Source organism: Anopheles gambiae, chromosome X (genome assembly GCF_943734735.2).
Source record: "Anopheles gambiae chromosome X, idAnoGambNW_F1_1, whole genome shotgun sequence".
Taxonomy (NCBI): domain Eukaryota; kingdom Metazoa; phylum Arthropoda; class Insecta; order Diptera; family Culicidae; genus Anopheles; species Anopheles gambiae.
Genome location: NC_064600.1, coordinates 15607989 through 15622809, shown reverse-complemented (window position 1 = coordinate 15622809; position 14821 = coordinate 15607989). Strand labels below are relative to the sequence as shown.

The window sequence follows — 14821 nt, the reverse complement described above, 5'->3', positions numbered from 1 at the left end:
TTTTCTATGGATATTCAATTTTCCAGTCGTTTAAGCTTAATCTGTGGCACTTGGGTTCCCAAGTGCCACAAATCCACTAAACGACCACTAAACGGCTTCTAAACGACTCAAGTTCTCTACCTAAACGGAATATAGAAAGACTTCGTTTAGCAGACGGCAAACGACTCATGCATTCTAAAAATAGCGAAAAAGCTGGTGGCGCTATCTGTTGGTGGGATATCCCAACCAGTTGAGCTTCATCGCTTGGAGGAGAGCTTTCTCATTTCCTCTGTACTGTTGTATGGTTTCGCATTGAAGTTATGCATCGCTAGAACTAGAACGGCGATACGATTGTTTAAATACTAAACTCCAAAGGAAACCACCAGCACTGAAACAAGTGAGATTTGAGTAATGGTCGTTGGTGTTGATACCCACATATCTGACCACACGACCATTCATATAGATTTTTGCTCAGAAAGTTAGAAGGCTATATAGGTCATGATAAGATGAAACTTGTCGAAACACATTGTAAGAAAAGGATGGCAATATAATGATGAGTTGTAATACGCCATCTATTGATCAAACCAATGAAGCTGTGGAGCTTTCATTTTTTTCTATGGATATTTAATTTTCCAGTCGTTTAAGCTTAATCTGTGGCGCTTGGGTTGTGGCTGATTAAGAGATGAAACGGTACTTGGTGGAACCATAAAGCTTTTTAACAAGCACCTGGTACTCTTTGCAACTTTGCGGCTGATTAACACTATGTGTAGGGTTCATGACGGAACTTTAAGGCTTGTTAAGAACGTGTACCGAACTTGGTGGAACTTCATAGCTTTTTAATGCATGACATCGGTACAAGGTGGGTCTTGTCAAAGTGTCAAAGACGGACGCCGCCAATCATCTCATTGCTGCTGTACATGTAAGATAAGTTAATTGAAGAAGGAATATTGAGTGATGTGATTGTTATTGTACATTAAATTGTGATACGTTTCGTGTAATTTATGAATATTAAGGGTTTAAAAATATACACATGTACACAAACAAAACAAATCCTGTTGTTTATTTCATCGATGACGCTTGCTTGAAAATAAAACACAAAGAAAAATAATCCCCAGCACCGTAGCTTAAGGAAGCTGCTTAGGCGCTATTTAGAAGGACCGCCTGGAACTTTGATGCTGTTTAGCTACTGCAAAAGGCGAATTAGAGCAGCGATCCTTAGCGTGCCAAAATGAGCTGCTTAAGCAATTCTGGCTATTTGGGATATTATGCAATGTTGAATATAATTTACCGTTCATTAACCGTTGTCTCAATGACCGAATTTACACCTTTTTTTTACTATCGTTTACTATTTTTAAATATTTTTTTAAATTTGACAACTCGCCTTTTAAATGGAAGTTTTTTCTGCTGTTCTGTGAAAGTACTTTTTCTATTTATTTTTCTGGTGATTTTTAATTGATTATTCTTTTTTTTATTGTTTACAGGGTTTTCCGCGATTTATTGGTTGGTTTCCATTGATTTTTGGACGTTTCCCAGATTTTCTTGGTTTATTTGTATTGATATCCAATTGGACGATACCAGTAAATTATGGGAACAAACCAAAAATCTATGGGATACGATCAAAAAATCATGGAAACGCACTAAAAAATCATGGGAACAGACCAATAAATCGTGGAAAGCCTGTTTATTGTTTATAATCTATATTATAAAAAATATGCTTGGTAATTACAATTTCATAAATATAGAATTACATCGAATACAAATGCACTTTTCTCTGTAGGTTTTATGTTTTATAATTGAAATATGATTAGAAGAGAGCACATTTTATGAAAAAGTAGAACATAATACATATTTTAATAATATATAAAGCATTTTATGTGTTTGACTTTTTATGAAATAAATAAAATTATTAAAAATTTGTTTGAAAAATATATTCGTATGAAGAGTTTCAGCTGTTCTATTCATATACAATCAAAATAATCAGAATCCTCCATGAAATAAATAATTAATAATGCATTTTATATGATGCACCATTGAATGCTGTTCATGAAAAAAATGGTTGTCATATATTGTGAAATATTAAAAAAATAGTAAATGAATCTCTAAGTAAATGAAATAGTAAATGAAGCCGGTCTCATGGTACAGTCGTCAACTCGTACGACTTAACAACATGCCCGTCATGGGTTCAAGCCCCAACTAGACCGTGCCGCCATACGTAGGACTGACTATTCTGCTATGGGGGGGGGGGGGGGGGGGGGGTAATCCAAAAGTCACTGAAAGCCAACCCCTCGGGTTCCCAAATTTTTTCAACGAGTTTAAGCAGGAATCTCCAAACTACGACGTGTAATACGGACGGCAGTGAATGTGTAAAGATTATTTTAAATATTTTATTATTTTCTCTACATTGATCAACATTTTGAATAATAGTTTTGAAAGTTGATAATTTTACTAAATTCAGTTAATATGTTGTTATAAAAATGTGATTTGAACTATAACTCATATGCTCAAGGTATCGTCAAAAAATTGATCTCAAAAACTTTTTTTTTGCAAATGCATGTGACCAACGAACTAAAAAATTTGGAGAACCCTAAGTTATCCGCTTGATCATGGTAGTCGAACGGTAGTCGAATGGAACAGAATGCTCCGAATCGAACAGTAAAATATTGGAATCATGCCAACCAATTCGAATCAATTGTTCCGACGTTTAGAAGCTGTTTTACAATGGTACATACATCAAAATTTGAAAAATTAAATTAACTACGTTCAATTTTCCATTTTACTTTCCGTTCGACCCTCCGTTCGAGTGTCGTGATTAAGTGGAAAAAGAATTGATTTCGCCGTTATTTTTGCTCTTTGCTAAAAATTAACACCACAAGCAGGAAGGAAGGAGGAAACCTGCAGTTCAAGCCAAAAAATTAGACTTTTGTATGGATGTTCCAGCTGAATAACAATGAGTCGTGTCACAATAGACGTCCACGTGTTGCTATGCGTACGTGATATCATTTTGAGCGACTAATTTTGGCAATCTATTGATCAATTGTGATCATTTGCTTGTAATCTCAGCAGCAACGGGCGAAGCAGAAACATCGAATCGATGAAAGCTCCGCTAACATTGCAACTCCCACCAACAGATGGCGCTGTATGGTATTTTCATATATTTTGACCGTTTTAGCGGTTTAACTGCACGACGCTTTGGACGCTTGGAACAGAGTAAGCTTTGGTCGTATTGCTTGGGATTTTCTAAATTTAGCTATAATTTCAAATACCTAATAAAAAAAACTGCAACAATGCCCGTTGGTTTCTAGGCCACGCTTACCTTTGCCACCTCTGCCTCTGCAAACAAAATTGTCTTAATTAGCGCCAGAATGGTAATGAAACGCAAACACTGTTGTAATAATCGTACTTCATTTATCTCGTAAGTATTTTATCGAAACGTTGTACAATTCATCTAGAACCTTTTAGGAAACATTAACAAATACGCTGCACTGACGGGCAAGGTCGAGGAATTACACAAAGTCGAGACCGCTGCACTGATGCACGATCCTACTGGTGAAACTTATACCGCGAGCAGCTGGTCTTAACATACACACAACACATCGACCGAAGCCATTTGCATTCGCATGCGTCTCTATCATTTATACTAAACCTGCTTGCTATCTTAAACTGAATGCATTCATCTTGCTCTGCTCTAGTACTGCTGTGGAATTGATCTGAGCTTTTCTCGTATGTGGCATATGTGTATTGTTGCGAGAGTTTATGTGTGAGTGTGTGTGTGTATAGCATAGTTGATGTGAACGGTGTTGCTAAGACTCTTGGTACGACAATTTAACGGCTAACATTCTATACGAACATGATAACTCATTCATAAGTGGTAACAATCGGGAGCGAACGAAGCAGGCAAACAGTGCTGACTGTAAAAAGACGATAACAGAGCCGATCCGGGCTGAATCCATCAAAGATGGGTAACCACAATGTCTTCCTCCAGCTCGTCCTTTTCGTCGTCCTCTTCGATGACCTTCCGGTCCGCTTCCGTTTGCTGCTGTTTCGGGATTTCTTCCAGCTTCTTGAGATGCTTCTCCTGGAATAGGAAATCAACACAACGCATAGTAACCAAAGAGCCGAACAGTGCGAAACAACGCCGCGGCAACGCCTACCTTCTTCAGCTGCCGTATCTCGACGATCGTGTAGCCAACCATGCCGCACACGAGCACGCCAAACAGCAGGTACAGCTTCATGCGGGCGCACAGATTCGTAGAGTAGGCGTAGGCGACGACGAACCCAACCGACTCCCACAGCCGGTAGTTGGAGAAGGCGGCCTCCTTGTTGCGCCGGAACAGGGCACCGTAAAGTCCTGCGGAATGGATGGAGGTTAGCACAAATTCGTCGCCTCGCTAGCGTCTACTTGCCATTGATCTGGGTCTGCCACACGGCATCACCGATGCCCCACAGGCCGGAAAGGATGAAGAATACTATCTGATGGTCGGGATGAGGCCGCCAGTACAAAAGGTAGATTATGCATGCTCCATGAACGATCGCGCCTGCAAAAAGCGGTCAAACATAGCATCAGCGTGTTTTGCATTGCTGGGGTCTTTTCGCCCTCCCCATGACTCACTGCTCACCGACCTAGGATAATGATAACGACGCGTCCGATGTACTTCATGGCGGAACCGAAAATGATGGAGCAGATGGCGTTAACCACGCCGAAGCAGATCATCACGTAGCCGATCTGGTGAATGCCGAGCGCGCACGACACGTACGCCTGCGTGAAGTCCGCACCGATGAATGCCTGCTCCATGCCGATAAACACGGTAATCGGAATCAGCAGCTGCTGGTTGGCCTTCTTCAGCTGCTTGAACGTGGCCGACAGCAGCTGCATGCCGGATATTTCCGTCGCCGAGATGGACCCGCGCCGCCGCTCGCCGTACCTGCAATGGAGCGCGAAAAATAGCGTCAGACCGCGGTTCAGCCGGTAAAAACCGGCCGCAAGGCTTACCGTGAAAGTGGATCCAGAAACACGGCAATGATCACCACGGCGGCCACGATGCAGGACAGATAGATGGCAGAGATTTCAAAAATCTCCGAATCCGGAGGACGCTGCAGGTTGGCGTTGTTGGACGTTTCGACGACACAGAAGTTGGCGCCGCAGCTTTCCAGGTTCGAATCATCATGATGGGAGCCGCCCGTTCCATTGCCCATCTCGTCGGTGACCGAGGCCGCACCGTGCGCACCGCTGGACAGCACTGAAAGGCGGGCCAAAATCGGGTCCGGTCAGAGGTCTCGATGCAAGCGTTGCGGGCAGTGCCACGCGGAGCCCAAACACTTACCGAGGCTGGAGATCAGATTGCCCCACAGCTCAGCCGTTTGCCAGGCGAGAAAGAAGAACCCGAAGAACCGCACGATGATCGCCTCGACCGACTGGTCCGTCAGCTTGGCGTACACCTGGCCGAGCTGCGTCAGGTAGGTGGCCTTGCTGGCCCACATCGGGGCAGCGCCCAGGCCGAGTAGCACGCCCGCGGGCAGCAGGGTGTAGAACCGTGGATAGAACTGCGAGGCAATGTACGGGGCGTAGCAGAGCATGCTCACGCACAGCGTCCACTTCACGGTGAGCTTGCGGATGACGAGCGTGGGCAGGAAGATGCAGGACACTACCAGCGCCGCGTAGACGACGCTGAGCGACACCGTGCCGAGCCCGTCCTTTGCATTGATCGAGGATTGCAGATTTGCCGTGCCCTGGGTGAGAGGAGAAACAACGCACGTTAGAACATGGTTTCGCTAGTGCTCTTTTGTGGTAATGAGCGTAGCCCCATACCTGGAACGCGGTAAACTGCACCATAAACGCCACCGACACCGTGATGATGTTCTTCAGGATGCGCCATTTTTCTCCCCTTCGCAGCTGTACCTTCTCTCGCAGCGAGGCCGTATCGCCGCCGTTCTGCTGTGGGACAGTAAAGAGGAGTAAGCGTTTCGGTTGCTTGCTTGGACTGAAGCTCGCTGATCGCCTTACCTTGTCGGTGTCTACTCCTCCACCGTGCATGGTTGGCGCGTTTCCTTTGAAAGCAGCTTGCCTGTACTGTGCGAAGGGAAAATAGTGGACGTGAGCGACAGCGGATAATTATTGCAATGCAAGAAGCAAACGGTAGACACAGAGACGATGAGCATGACGCCGACTGACAAGCCCGCGCTGATACACTCAAACGTCAGACCAAACGTCAACGCCGTTAGTGCACTTCCGGTCCCGTGCAGCGGCAATCAACGGTGCACGGCTAAATAAACACGCTGACAGCTCGCGAGGAGTCTCATTAGTGTGCGTGCTGCTGGGTGTTTTATCTTTTTGTCTACGTGAAACGAAATTACCGTCAAAGCGTACAGATACGCGCAAATTGACCCACAAGAAAATTGGTCCCACCGAATGGGTGACACGCTGTAACTGTATCACGCAGCTACACGTAGTGTATCGTGCGCACTGGCCGCCCGGATTACATCTTCTGCTCGCCATTGTCTCGCTGTTAATTCGATTGCTAGGCTGCACCGCAGCTCTCAAATTGCAATGCGATGCAATGGTAATGGTATAATTGGCACCGATTATTTCTTTACAATAGCTTGACATAAAATCACTATTGGTCAACCAATACAATGTTTTTATAGGCCTTTAGAAGCGCTGCTTGGACAGATGAGGACGCTGACTTGATTAAGGGCACACAAACACACAAGGGCGCGTCGGGATGTCGCAAAATACCTATTTATATCAAAATCAGTGAATACTCATAAATATGCTCCCACACAATAAGCTTTGGTCGAATGTAAAGCGCCAACAACAAATCTGTGATCTCACCAATTTATTATCAAATCACATGCAAAAACAATGCTAGTACACAGTGAATGTGTTTTAGAGTTGGTTATCAATCTCAATAAACAAATCCTTTTAAATATTATAACAAATCGTTATAATATTTCGTTCGGCATAACGATTTTATTGCATTGCAAATTTTCATACTTTTTGTACAGCTAGATGTTGAGCATGTATCCAATCTAAAACTAAAACTCAAAGAAGATTCATTGTTAGATGCACCATGATACAACTAACATGACATTTCACGTCAGTCTCATATGGTTCTAATTAATCAATTCTAAACATCAAAACTCTCGCTTTCATGAGCAAGTAGTAAAAACAAATCGTTTAACATTTACTGATGGTCCTATTATTCCATTTTTAATTCTCATTTAACCGACTAATTTTCGTGATACGAATATCCATATCGCAAATATTGTTGCTCGTTATGCGAACTGCATTACAGTCTTTTTTGTTGCATTGCACTGCAATTTAATTTTACTATTATTGCTAGAGTTAAGTGTTGGGTAAATCTGATTCAGATTCATAATTCTGAATGAATCTCAAAGATTCTTGAATGACTAAAGATTCATTAATCTCAAAAGATTCATAAATCTCTTAAAAATTATAGCAACATTCACGAATTTCTAGGTATTCATAAATCTAAAGGGAATCCAAAGATTCACTGAGCTTGAGCTTCTTATTATTCTTCTTCTTGGCGTCACAATCTCCGAGGTCATTACAGCCTATGCAGGTTTTCGTGACATCTTGACATGTACCACGTAGCCGAATAGTTTGATTTGCTACAGGTCCATGAGAGGTTTGAGCCCACGACGGACATGTTGCTAAGCCAAGCGAATTAACCACTCTACCATGGGATTAATTAAATATTTTCAATATCATACATCTTTAATGATTCATTAATCCCTGTGGATGTGATGTTTTAATTCCCGGATTCCCTGGAATCTTTCGAGATTCATGAATCCTTGGGGATTCATGAAACTTTAGCGATTCATAAATCTTGAGATGCATTAATCTTTAAAGATTCATGATTTTATAGAGATTCGCGAATTCATATGAATGAATCTCAACGAAAGATTCATGAAACTCGGCACTACTAGAGTTAATATTATACATTCATGTAAACCAGAGATGTTAAACATACGCCCTTCGATGTATTTTGGCGTAGCCTGTGACCCGTTCACTTCATAATGTATTTTGCACTTTTGTTGTTTGATTTGTTTGTAATTATTATAGACATCAAGGAGTGTAGAGGATGTGTAAAACACAATTTCAGTAAAAAAGACTGAAAATTCCATACATATGCTTAGTAAACAATAATCATAAACGCTATCTAAGTTAGGAATGTGTTACAATAATCTTATATTTTAATTTAGGAATTTATAAAAAAGAATAAAATTCTGCTCTAAGGCGGTATTGATAACTGTAATGCATCTATTACTCCAGTCTCTTTTCCAGTACAAATTCATAGTAACAGCTACGAAGCAATTTTAATAAAATCAGGAAAAAACTTGGCGAGAGGTTCATATCAGTAATAATCTCATTCTGCGACGTGAAAATCCGAGCTTAATTTCAAATATTATACTTTTCGATATCACACATAATCGGAAAAAATAAGCCAATATTAAATATTTACAACAGCAGTACTCAGTTGATAGAAATTAAATTTATGTATTATTCTGCACCCTGAACATAGCATGACGTAATTCCACCTTATTCATATCATATCATATTCTCCTCATCAATATCAGGAATCACAATATTTTTTTCTGAAAAAAAAACTATCCAGTATCAATTAATCAGACAAAATATATCTAGGAGCCGTTTAGTATTTAGCATATAGATATTTGTGTAGTGTTTTTTTTTTATTTATTAGAATGGAAGCTTCAAATTTTTTTCTACAAGCCAATCTATTATGGTCCTAAAGCAGACATCAGATGCATCCTAAAGCTGCAATAAAATATCAGATCAGAATCAGATGTATTAGGATTCGAATCAAAAGAAGTGCAATTATAATGAATTCTTGTCGTCCTACGATAGTAAATCATTACATGTAAAAAGGCTAAATATTGTCTCAGATCGGTCTTTGGTGGCCCCGTATTTAAAGCAATGTTGGGAAATCTAGAATAGTTTCTAATTATAAGTTCTAATTAAAAAATAAATAACTAAAACTAAACAGTAACTTGACCACCACTGAACGTTATAGCTCTTGATACACAACCGTTATCGGCAACTACTTTCTAGCTGCTGCTTACAGCTAGTAAATCTCTTATAATCTCTTTACTGTCAACCTTTCGAATAAAATCCCCTACGCCAATTAGAGTGTGCTCATTCAGTTCACAGAACCTCTTCCCAGCTGTTTAAGACCTCAACACGCGTGGCACAGTTCGATTGATTGAAATTAATATTATTTAAAATAAAGATTAATGCTCTGTCGATGATTAGATGCGAGCTATATGTTTTATTTTTACATGATTTCTTACTCACACTCAACTCTTCTCTCTTTAACTCGCATTTCCAGTTCTCCAGAAGAAGCAATTTGTGGTGTAAAATAGGCAGTAAAGCACATCCCACCATCGTACAAAAAAATTCGTTCGACCTATAAACTGCACCCGGCAACTCCAGCGGTTGGCGTGGGGAACGAGGGCCAGGACAGGGAGCCTTGGGGGAGGGGGGCCTAGCGTCCAGCGCATCGGGCATCAAACGCGCGCGCAACACACTCCGCCCCGTTGCCATTGACAATGAAACAAAGTTGACAAAAGACATAATAATTTTCCATCATTTCGCTGCGACATGAGAGGTTTTCCACCGCATATACATATCATTGTTAAGGGCGGCCGGCCACCTTCACCCGCCGTACTGCGTCGCTACGCCGCACGCCGCGAAGATGCGAAGATGATGCTGATGCAAGATAAACCGGAGCGCTTTGCTGGCAGCGGCCGTGTACGGTGGGCAACAACAAAAAAGGGGTAGGTGTATGTGTAATTAGCATTTCCGGAAGCCAAACCACGTGGGGCTGCACTGACGCGTGGGTGAGCTGGCAGTGGGGTTGGGCAGGTAGAATTTAGGGTCGTTTGTCGTTCGAACATGCCCCTGCACGTGTGGGAAATTTTGTGCGGAAAGCAGAGCTACAGCTGCCGGCGCAGTGCAAGGGGAAGCGCATAAAAAAAGGTAGCATTTGAAGAATGCACTTTTGTTTTCCTCACTGCAAGTAAATTGCTACGGTAGTGTTTCGTTTGCGCCGTAAGGAGAGAGAGAGAGAGATTGCCCAGTGGGCGTTAAAGCAGAGAGAGAAGAGTAGGAGAAAGTTGAACACGAACTGAATGCTGCGGTAGTTCTATTGCCTCAGCAAATGCATTAACTTCGAACATCAAGAATCGGGAAATACCACCGGACAGTCTTGAGAGTGTCACGGCTGTTGTGGGGCAGGCTGAATGAAACCCACGCTACTGTATTAGAATGCACGAGATAAGACCTAACTCTTGATGCGAACGTCTCGGAGCGAACACTTGAACTAAAGACAGTAGGGACAGCTGATTAGCTACCAAGAGACGATGAGTGAAGCATGTATTTCACGCATTGCCCCGAGGAATGATACGTAACTACTGTATTATTATAATTTTTTCGGCAGCTTCACTTAACTCACTGCAGATCATTAGCCAGTGCCTGCTAATGCAGCTAGTAACACTCGCAGACTATCTTTATCATCTCACCATTCGCCACAGGTACTACTTAACCGAAGATGAGTAAATGCGTTGCAGCTGACAGCAGTAATAGCTGCTCTTCAACCACAACTATTGTTCTAATACGTCACAGCTTCTTCATTTCTAGAGCTGACACGTTTACATCCACCCTGCATCATCAGGCCTTTTTTGCCAGTGCCCCAGTGCCCCGTGTGTACACAATGCGATGGTATCTAATCTGCTGGAGAATAGGGCACCCAAAAAGACAAAGTCATGCGCGAAGATTACGGTGGGATTTAAATATATACAGCAGAAGCGTAGAGGACACTCAACAGCGTAGATCGGATGATGAAATCTCCTGTGCAGTCACTAGTAGAGTGTAAGCTGTGTGTGATGTATCATATTTGTTTCTATAGCGCGATAGAGGCTTTGATCTCTAATACAACAGTTTGTTCGGAATGAAAGGATCCTCATAAGATCTTTCCCATCATGCTATATCCACGTACGAGATATGATTTAAAAGCTTTACCCAACACGTCTAGGTTCTTGAATAGTCGTGTTCGAAAAGAACCATAAGTACATCGTACAGCATATCCCAAGCAGCAACCAGCGCATCTTGAAGTAAGTGGCACATTATAGCTCTGAAAGGAACTTCCAACCATTTTACAGAAGTTTGGGCACATTTGGTGATAAGATAATCGTTGTTTATCTAAAAGCATAAAGAGGCCAAAGAAGACTAGACAGATGTACACACACTTGACCTCAATCCTGGCGCTGTCTTCCTTAACCCAGGTCAGTTCGACACCTTGCCCGGACCCTTAACGTACATCAGGAGCAGCAACTGCAACAAAAAATACACAAATCCACGCAAACCATGCAATCGCCCAGCGTAGCCTCGCGCGTTTGCGGTGCAAGGACTGCGAAAACCTAAAGACATTGACCGTGTGACAAACTGCGCACGGATAGCTGTGCAGAATTGGGTGAAGGTCTGCGAACCGCCCGGCAGTTTAAAATTCACAGCAGTGTCTTTCCCCTGGCAGTGCGTCGTACACTCCCCGGGCGCATGACTTATTATTCTGACGCGCTCACCCAGCCAGCCAGTGCGTGTGATTCGTATCTGTGGACTGTTTTGGTTAATTTTGCGCACACCGCTTGGCCGGGCATGGGAAGGCCCGATCCGAACTAATCGAACCGACGGAATTCGTGGGAGGGCTTGAGGAAGAGAGAGAGAGAGAGAGAGGGAGTGAGTGACAGAGAGCAGGCGTACGGCATCATTTCGTATTCCAGCCAGCTTGTCATGTCCAGTTCAGACCGGACATGTGGCGCTGCTAACCTGCTGGATCGCATAATGGGTGCTTTCTTGTGGCCTAACCAAACCCACTGACAATGGCACGCGACTACAAGTGGGGCTCGCATGGGCTGCGGGCGCACGTGTCTCGTGCGCAAAATATTACCACCGGCTTACGCTGCGATTAGCAAAAGCCAATACCGAACCATCATCTTTTATGGCTTCCAATGGTGCTGCACACCTGTGGCAGTGTGGCAAGGGAATCTTGTAATTCCAATGATCCGAGCTTTTACGACCCACCAGCACTCAATGGCACGGTGGATGATGCAGGTTTTAATAACCATCCTGTGCAGCCGTGCCGGAGTGGAGAGTTGGAGTGGAGACGGATCTATTTTACATCGAAATCGGTGGCTCTATTTGCTGATGCACTGCAATTGCAAAAATAAAACCTTTCATTCAGGGGTTTACAGGGTTGCTCATAATTTTGAATTAAACTCTACGACCCCCTTTTTGGACAGACACATTGGAATTTGGTTTTGGATTCTAAATGAGCCTTCCCAAAAAGGACGCATTAGGGTCAACATTCCGTCACAAAAAGTTCACTTCCCAGAAGAAAATATCTCAAAATTATAAGAACTCCTGAAACCCATGTAAGGACCTTTGGTCTTGACCGACTGGCTGCAATCGGGTCAATAGCTGAGTGCAGGCATTTTTCAACTAGCACTGGCTTCTAGTTGGACTATGGTTGATAAAGGACGCGTTTGATTGTAAGGCGAAACAAGCGAAGTCGTTGAAGCTGCTGTGTGGGAAGCTGTTCCTTCCAGATTTCTGGTTTGCATGGCTGTTATCGCTTCGTGAATGTCCTAGCGTCGACTCATAGGCAAACTGCCACACACAGACACACGTGCACACACACACACTCACATAAATCGAATTACATACAATCACACAGACACACTAGTAGAACCGAATTTGTATACCGTGTTTTGTTGTTGTTGTTTTCTAAGTTTGTGTAAACGAACGACTACTTACGACGTGCCGCGCGCTAGGACGAGTGTACCGGTCTCACCGGGATAGTCGATTAGCGGGTCGGAACAGTGCGATGCCTTCGGTACCAGCAGCACACCACACGCGGTACGATCATTCAAACCAAAATGAGCACAAACACTTTCCACTGCTACTGGTGGAGCCAAACCCAAACCGCCTGCCGGTTGGAGCAACCAAGAATTTGCAAGTCTTTCTCCGGTGACTTCGCGCGAGCGACTGACTGCCTCTCGAGTGCCGGCCGTACCAGCTCGGGGAGACGCGTGATGATAGACCGTACCGTAGCCGCACACAGGCACACACAGCTGCTGCTCATCGTTCGGCGGGGTCATTTTTCAAACGCCCTCACACTCTGTACCGCGGCTGGGTTACCCTCCTTGCGCATACCGTGCAGCGCATGTTCGCGGCGCAAGCCTTGCGCGAGCCACCCAGTGCCCAGTGCCACTCACCGGAGATGACGACGTCCGGAGACGTCCGCGAGTTTGAGTTGTTTATTGGTACTACCGTTTGCTCGTTTTTTTGCTTTTTTTTTACTTTCGTTACTGTGTTTTGTTTGGTGCCCCATTCCTTCCCCCCACAGTGGTAGGTGTTTTAGATAGCGTGCAGCCTGATTCTGCCCCTTCATGCATGCAAGCGTCACTCGTGGATTCGCCATAAATATGGCTCAGTTTAGGATTTGGCTAAGCTATCGGCAAACAAGACGTCGGGGCAAGTATCGCGACAAGCAAGACGAAGGTGAGCCCCGAGACCATGTGATTTCGTCAGTTGACCTTTACGTCACGCAGGCTCACGAGGTTTGGACTGATGCTGGTTAGGGTTGCGGGAGTGCCAGCGTACAGAACGTGGAAGAAAATGGGTCTTCGTCCTTCAGCTTGGCATTCTGGATGCCGGCTGAAGAGAAGTTTAACAACCCAGTTGCCTAAGCGACTGTCGTAATGGAACTGTAACTGAAGATGCCGAGTTGTATTGCATATCTTTGAACATAGTTGAGGATCTCGTCCTTGCTAAGGTCGTTTCGACAGCTTTCAACTATTTTATTGAATTTATTAAGAACACGAGATAAGTCCTCAAATGATAAATGTTATGCAATTCCTTGAATTTAATTGCATAAATGTAATAGATCTTGTATCTATTAATTAACAACAACCGCAATCAAGGTCTGCCTAAGGTAACTATGGGTTTAGATATATCTGACTGATTGGTGTACCCATAGTAGGACAGCCAAGTCTAACCCATGGCAGGTTTTGCCCATAGGAGGTGCTACAACATAACAACTGTACCACGGAATCTTGGACTGGAATTCTTTAGATATAACATAGCAACGATCAAAATATTCCTAGATAGGAATCAATTTTGGAATGACTAGACAGTCTCAAAGTTTACTTTGAAAAACTATGCCATTCAGAATCAATATTAATATAAATAATATCCTGAAATCTTCAAGACGATAGATCATTTCTTCTTTCCAGTGAAACATCCCTTAGCACCAATTGGTTAAGTCCACAGTGAGTGTATATTCCAAGATCGTGACAGGCAGCATAGTGCATATTACAAGATCGTGTCGTAAGTACATCATCGTCCATGTGCTCTTCAATGGTAGAAAGCTCTTTGAATTTCGGTTAAGGTTGCCATCTCCCTTTCGTCATCTCCTCGCTTTTCGATCCACTCCTCATCACCGCTTATATCTAAACCGGTCCAATGTTGTTTCTACACACTCAGAGCGGATTTGGCCGGCGAATTCAAGATCCCTCACGGACGCCAAGAGATGGGTTGTGAGTGTGCGCGCGCGCGCGTGTGTGTGTGTGCTGTGATGCGCTGATATCTTTACTCCGCTGACTGTTATCAGTTGGCAGATTGGAAGCTGTGCGTACACCTATCCTGCGCACAGTGTAAGCGCCCCAGAAGCTTGCCATGAGGCACGTTTTCCTCTAGCGCCCATTGCTGCCCATTACGTTAGGAGCAAAACCATCCGAGGCCGAG

The 14821-nt window shown here is 43.6% G+C and overlaps 1 protein-coding gene across 2 annotated transcripts; it reads right to left on the bottom strand.

The window, feature by feature from the left end:
- Window positions 1-3362: 3362 nt before the first annotated feature.
- LOC1277346 (UNC93-like protein) lies at window positions 3363-13057 on the bottom strand. 2 transcript variants are annotated; one of them, XM_316802.6, is made up of 9 exons: window positions 12830-13057; window positions 5981-6046; window positions 5786-5911; window positions 5301-5706; window positions 4970-5216; window positions 4600-4901; window positions 4383-4514; window positions 4131-4327; window positions 3363-4054 (listed from the first exon to the last, which is right to left on the bottom strand). In XM_316802.6, exons 2-9 carry the CDS (start codon window positions 6008-6010, stop codon window positions 3929-3931), a joined length of 1566 nt encoding a protein of 521 aa, XP_316802.5. In that variant the 5' UTR covers window positions 6011-6046; window positions 12830-13057; the 3' UTR covers window positions 3363-3928. The 2 variants fall into 2 exon arrangements, with proteins under 2 accessions (XP_316802.5, XP_003437115.1); XM_003437067.2 differs by having other exon boundaries at window positions 5786-5908.
- Window positions 13058-14821: the final 1764 nt, after the last annotated feature.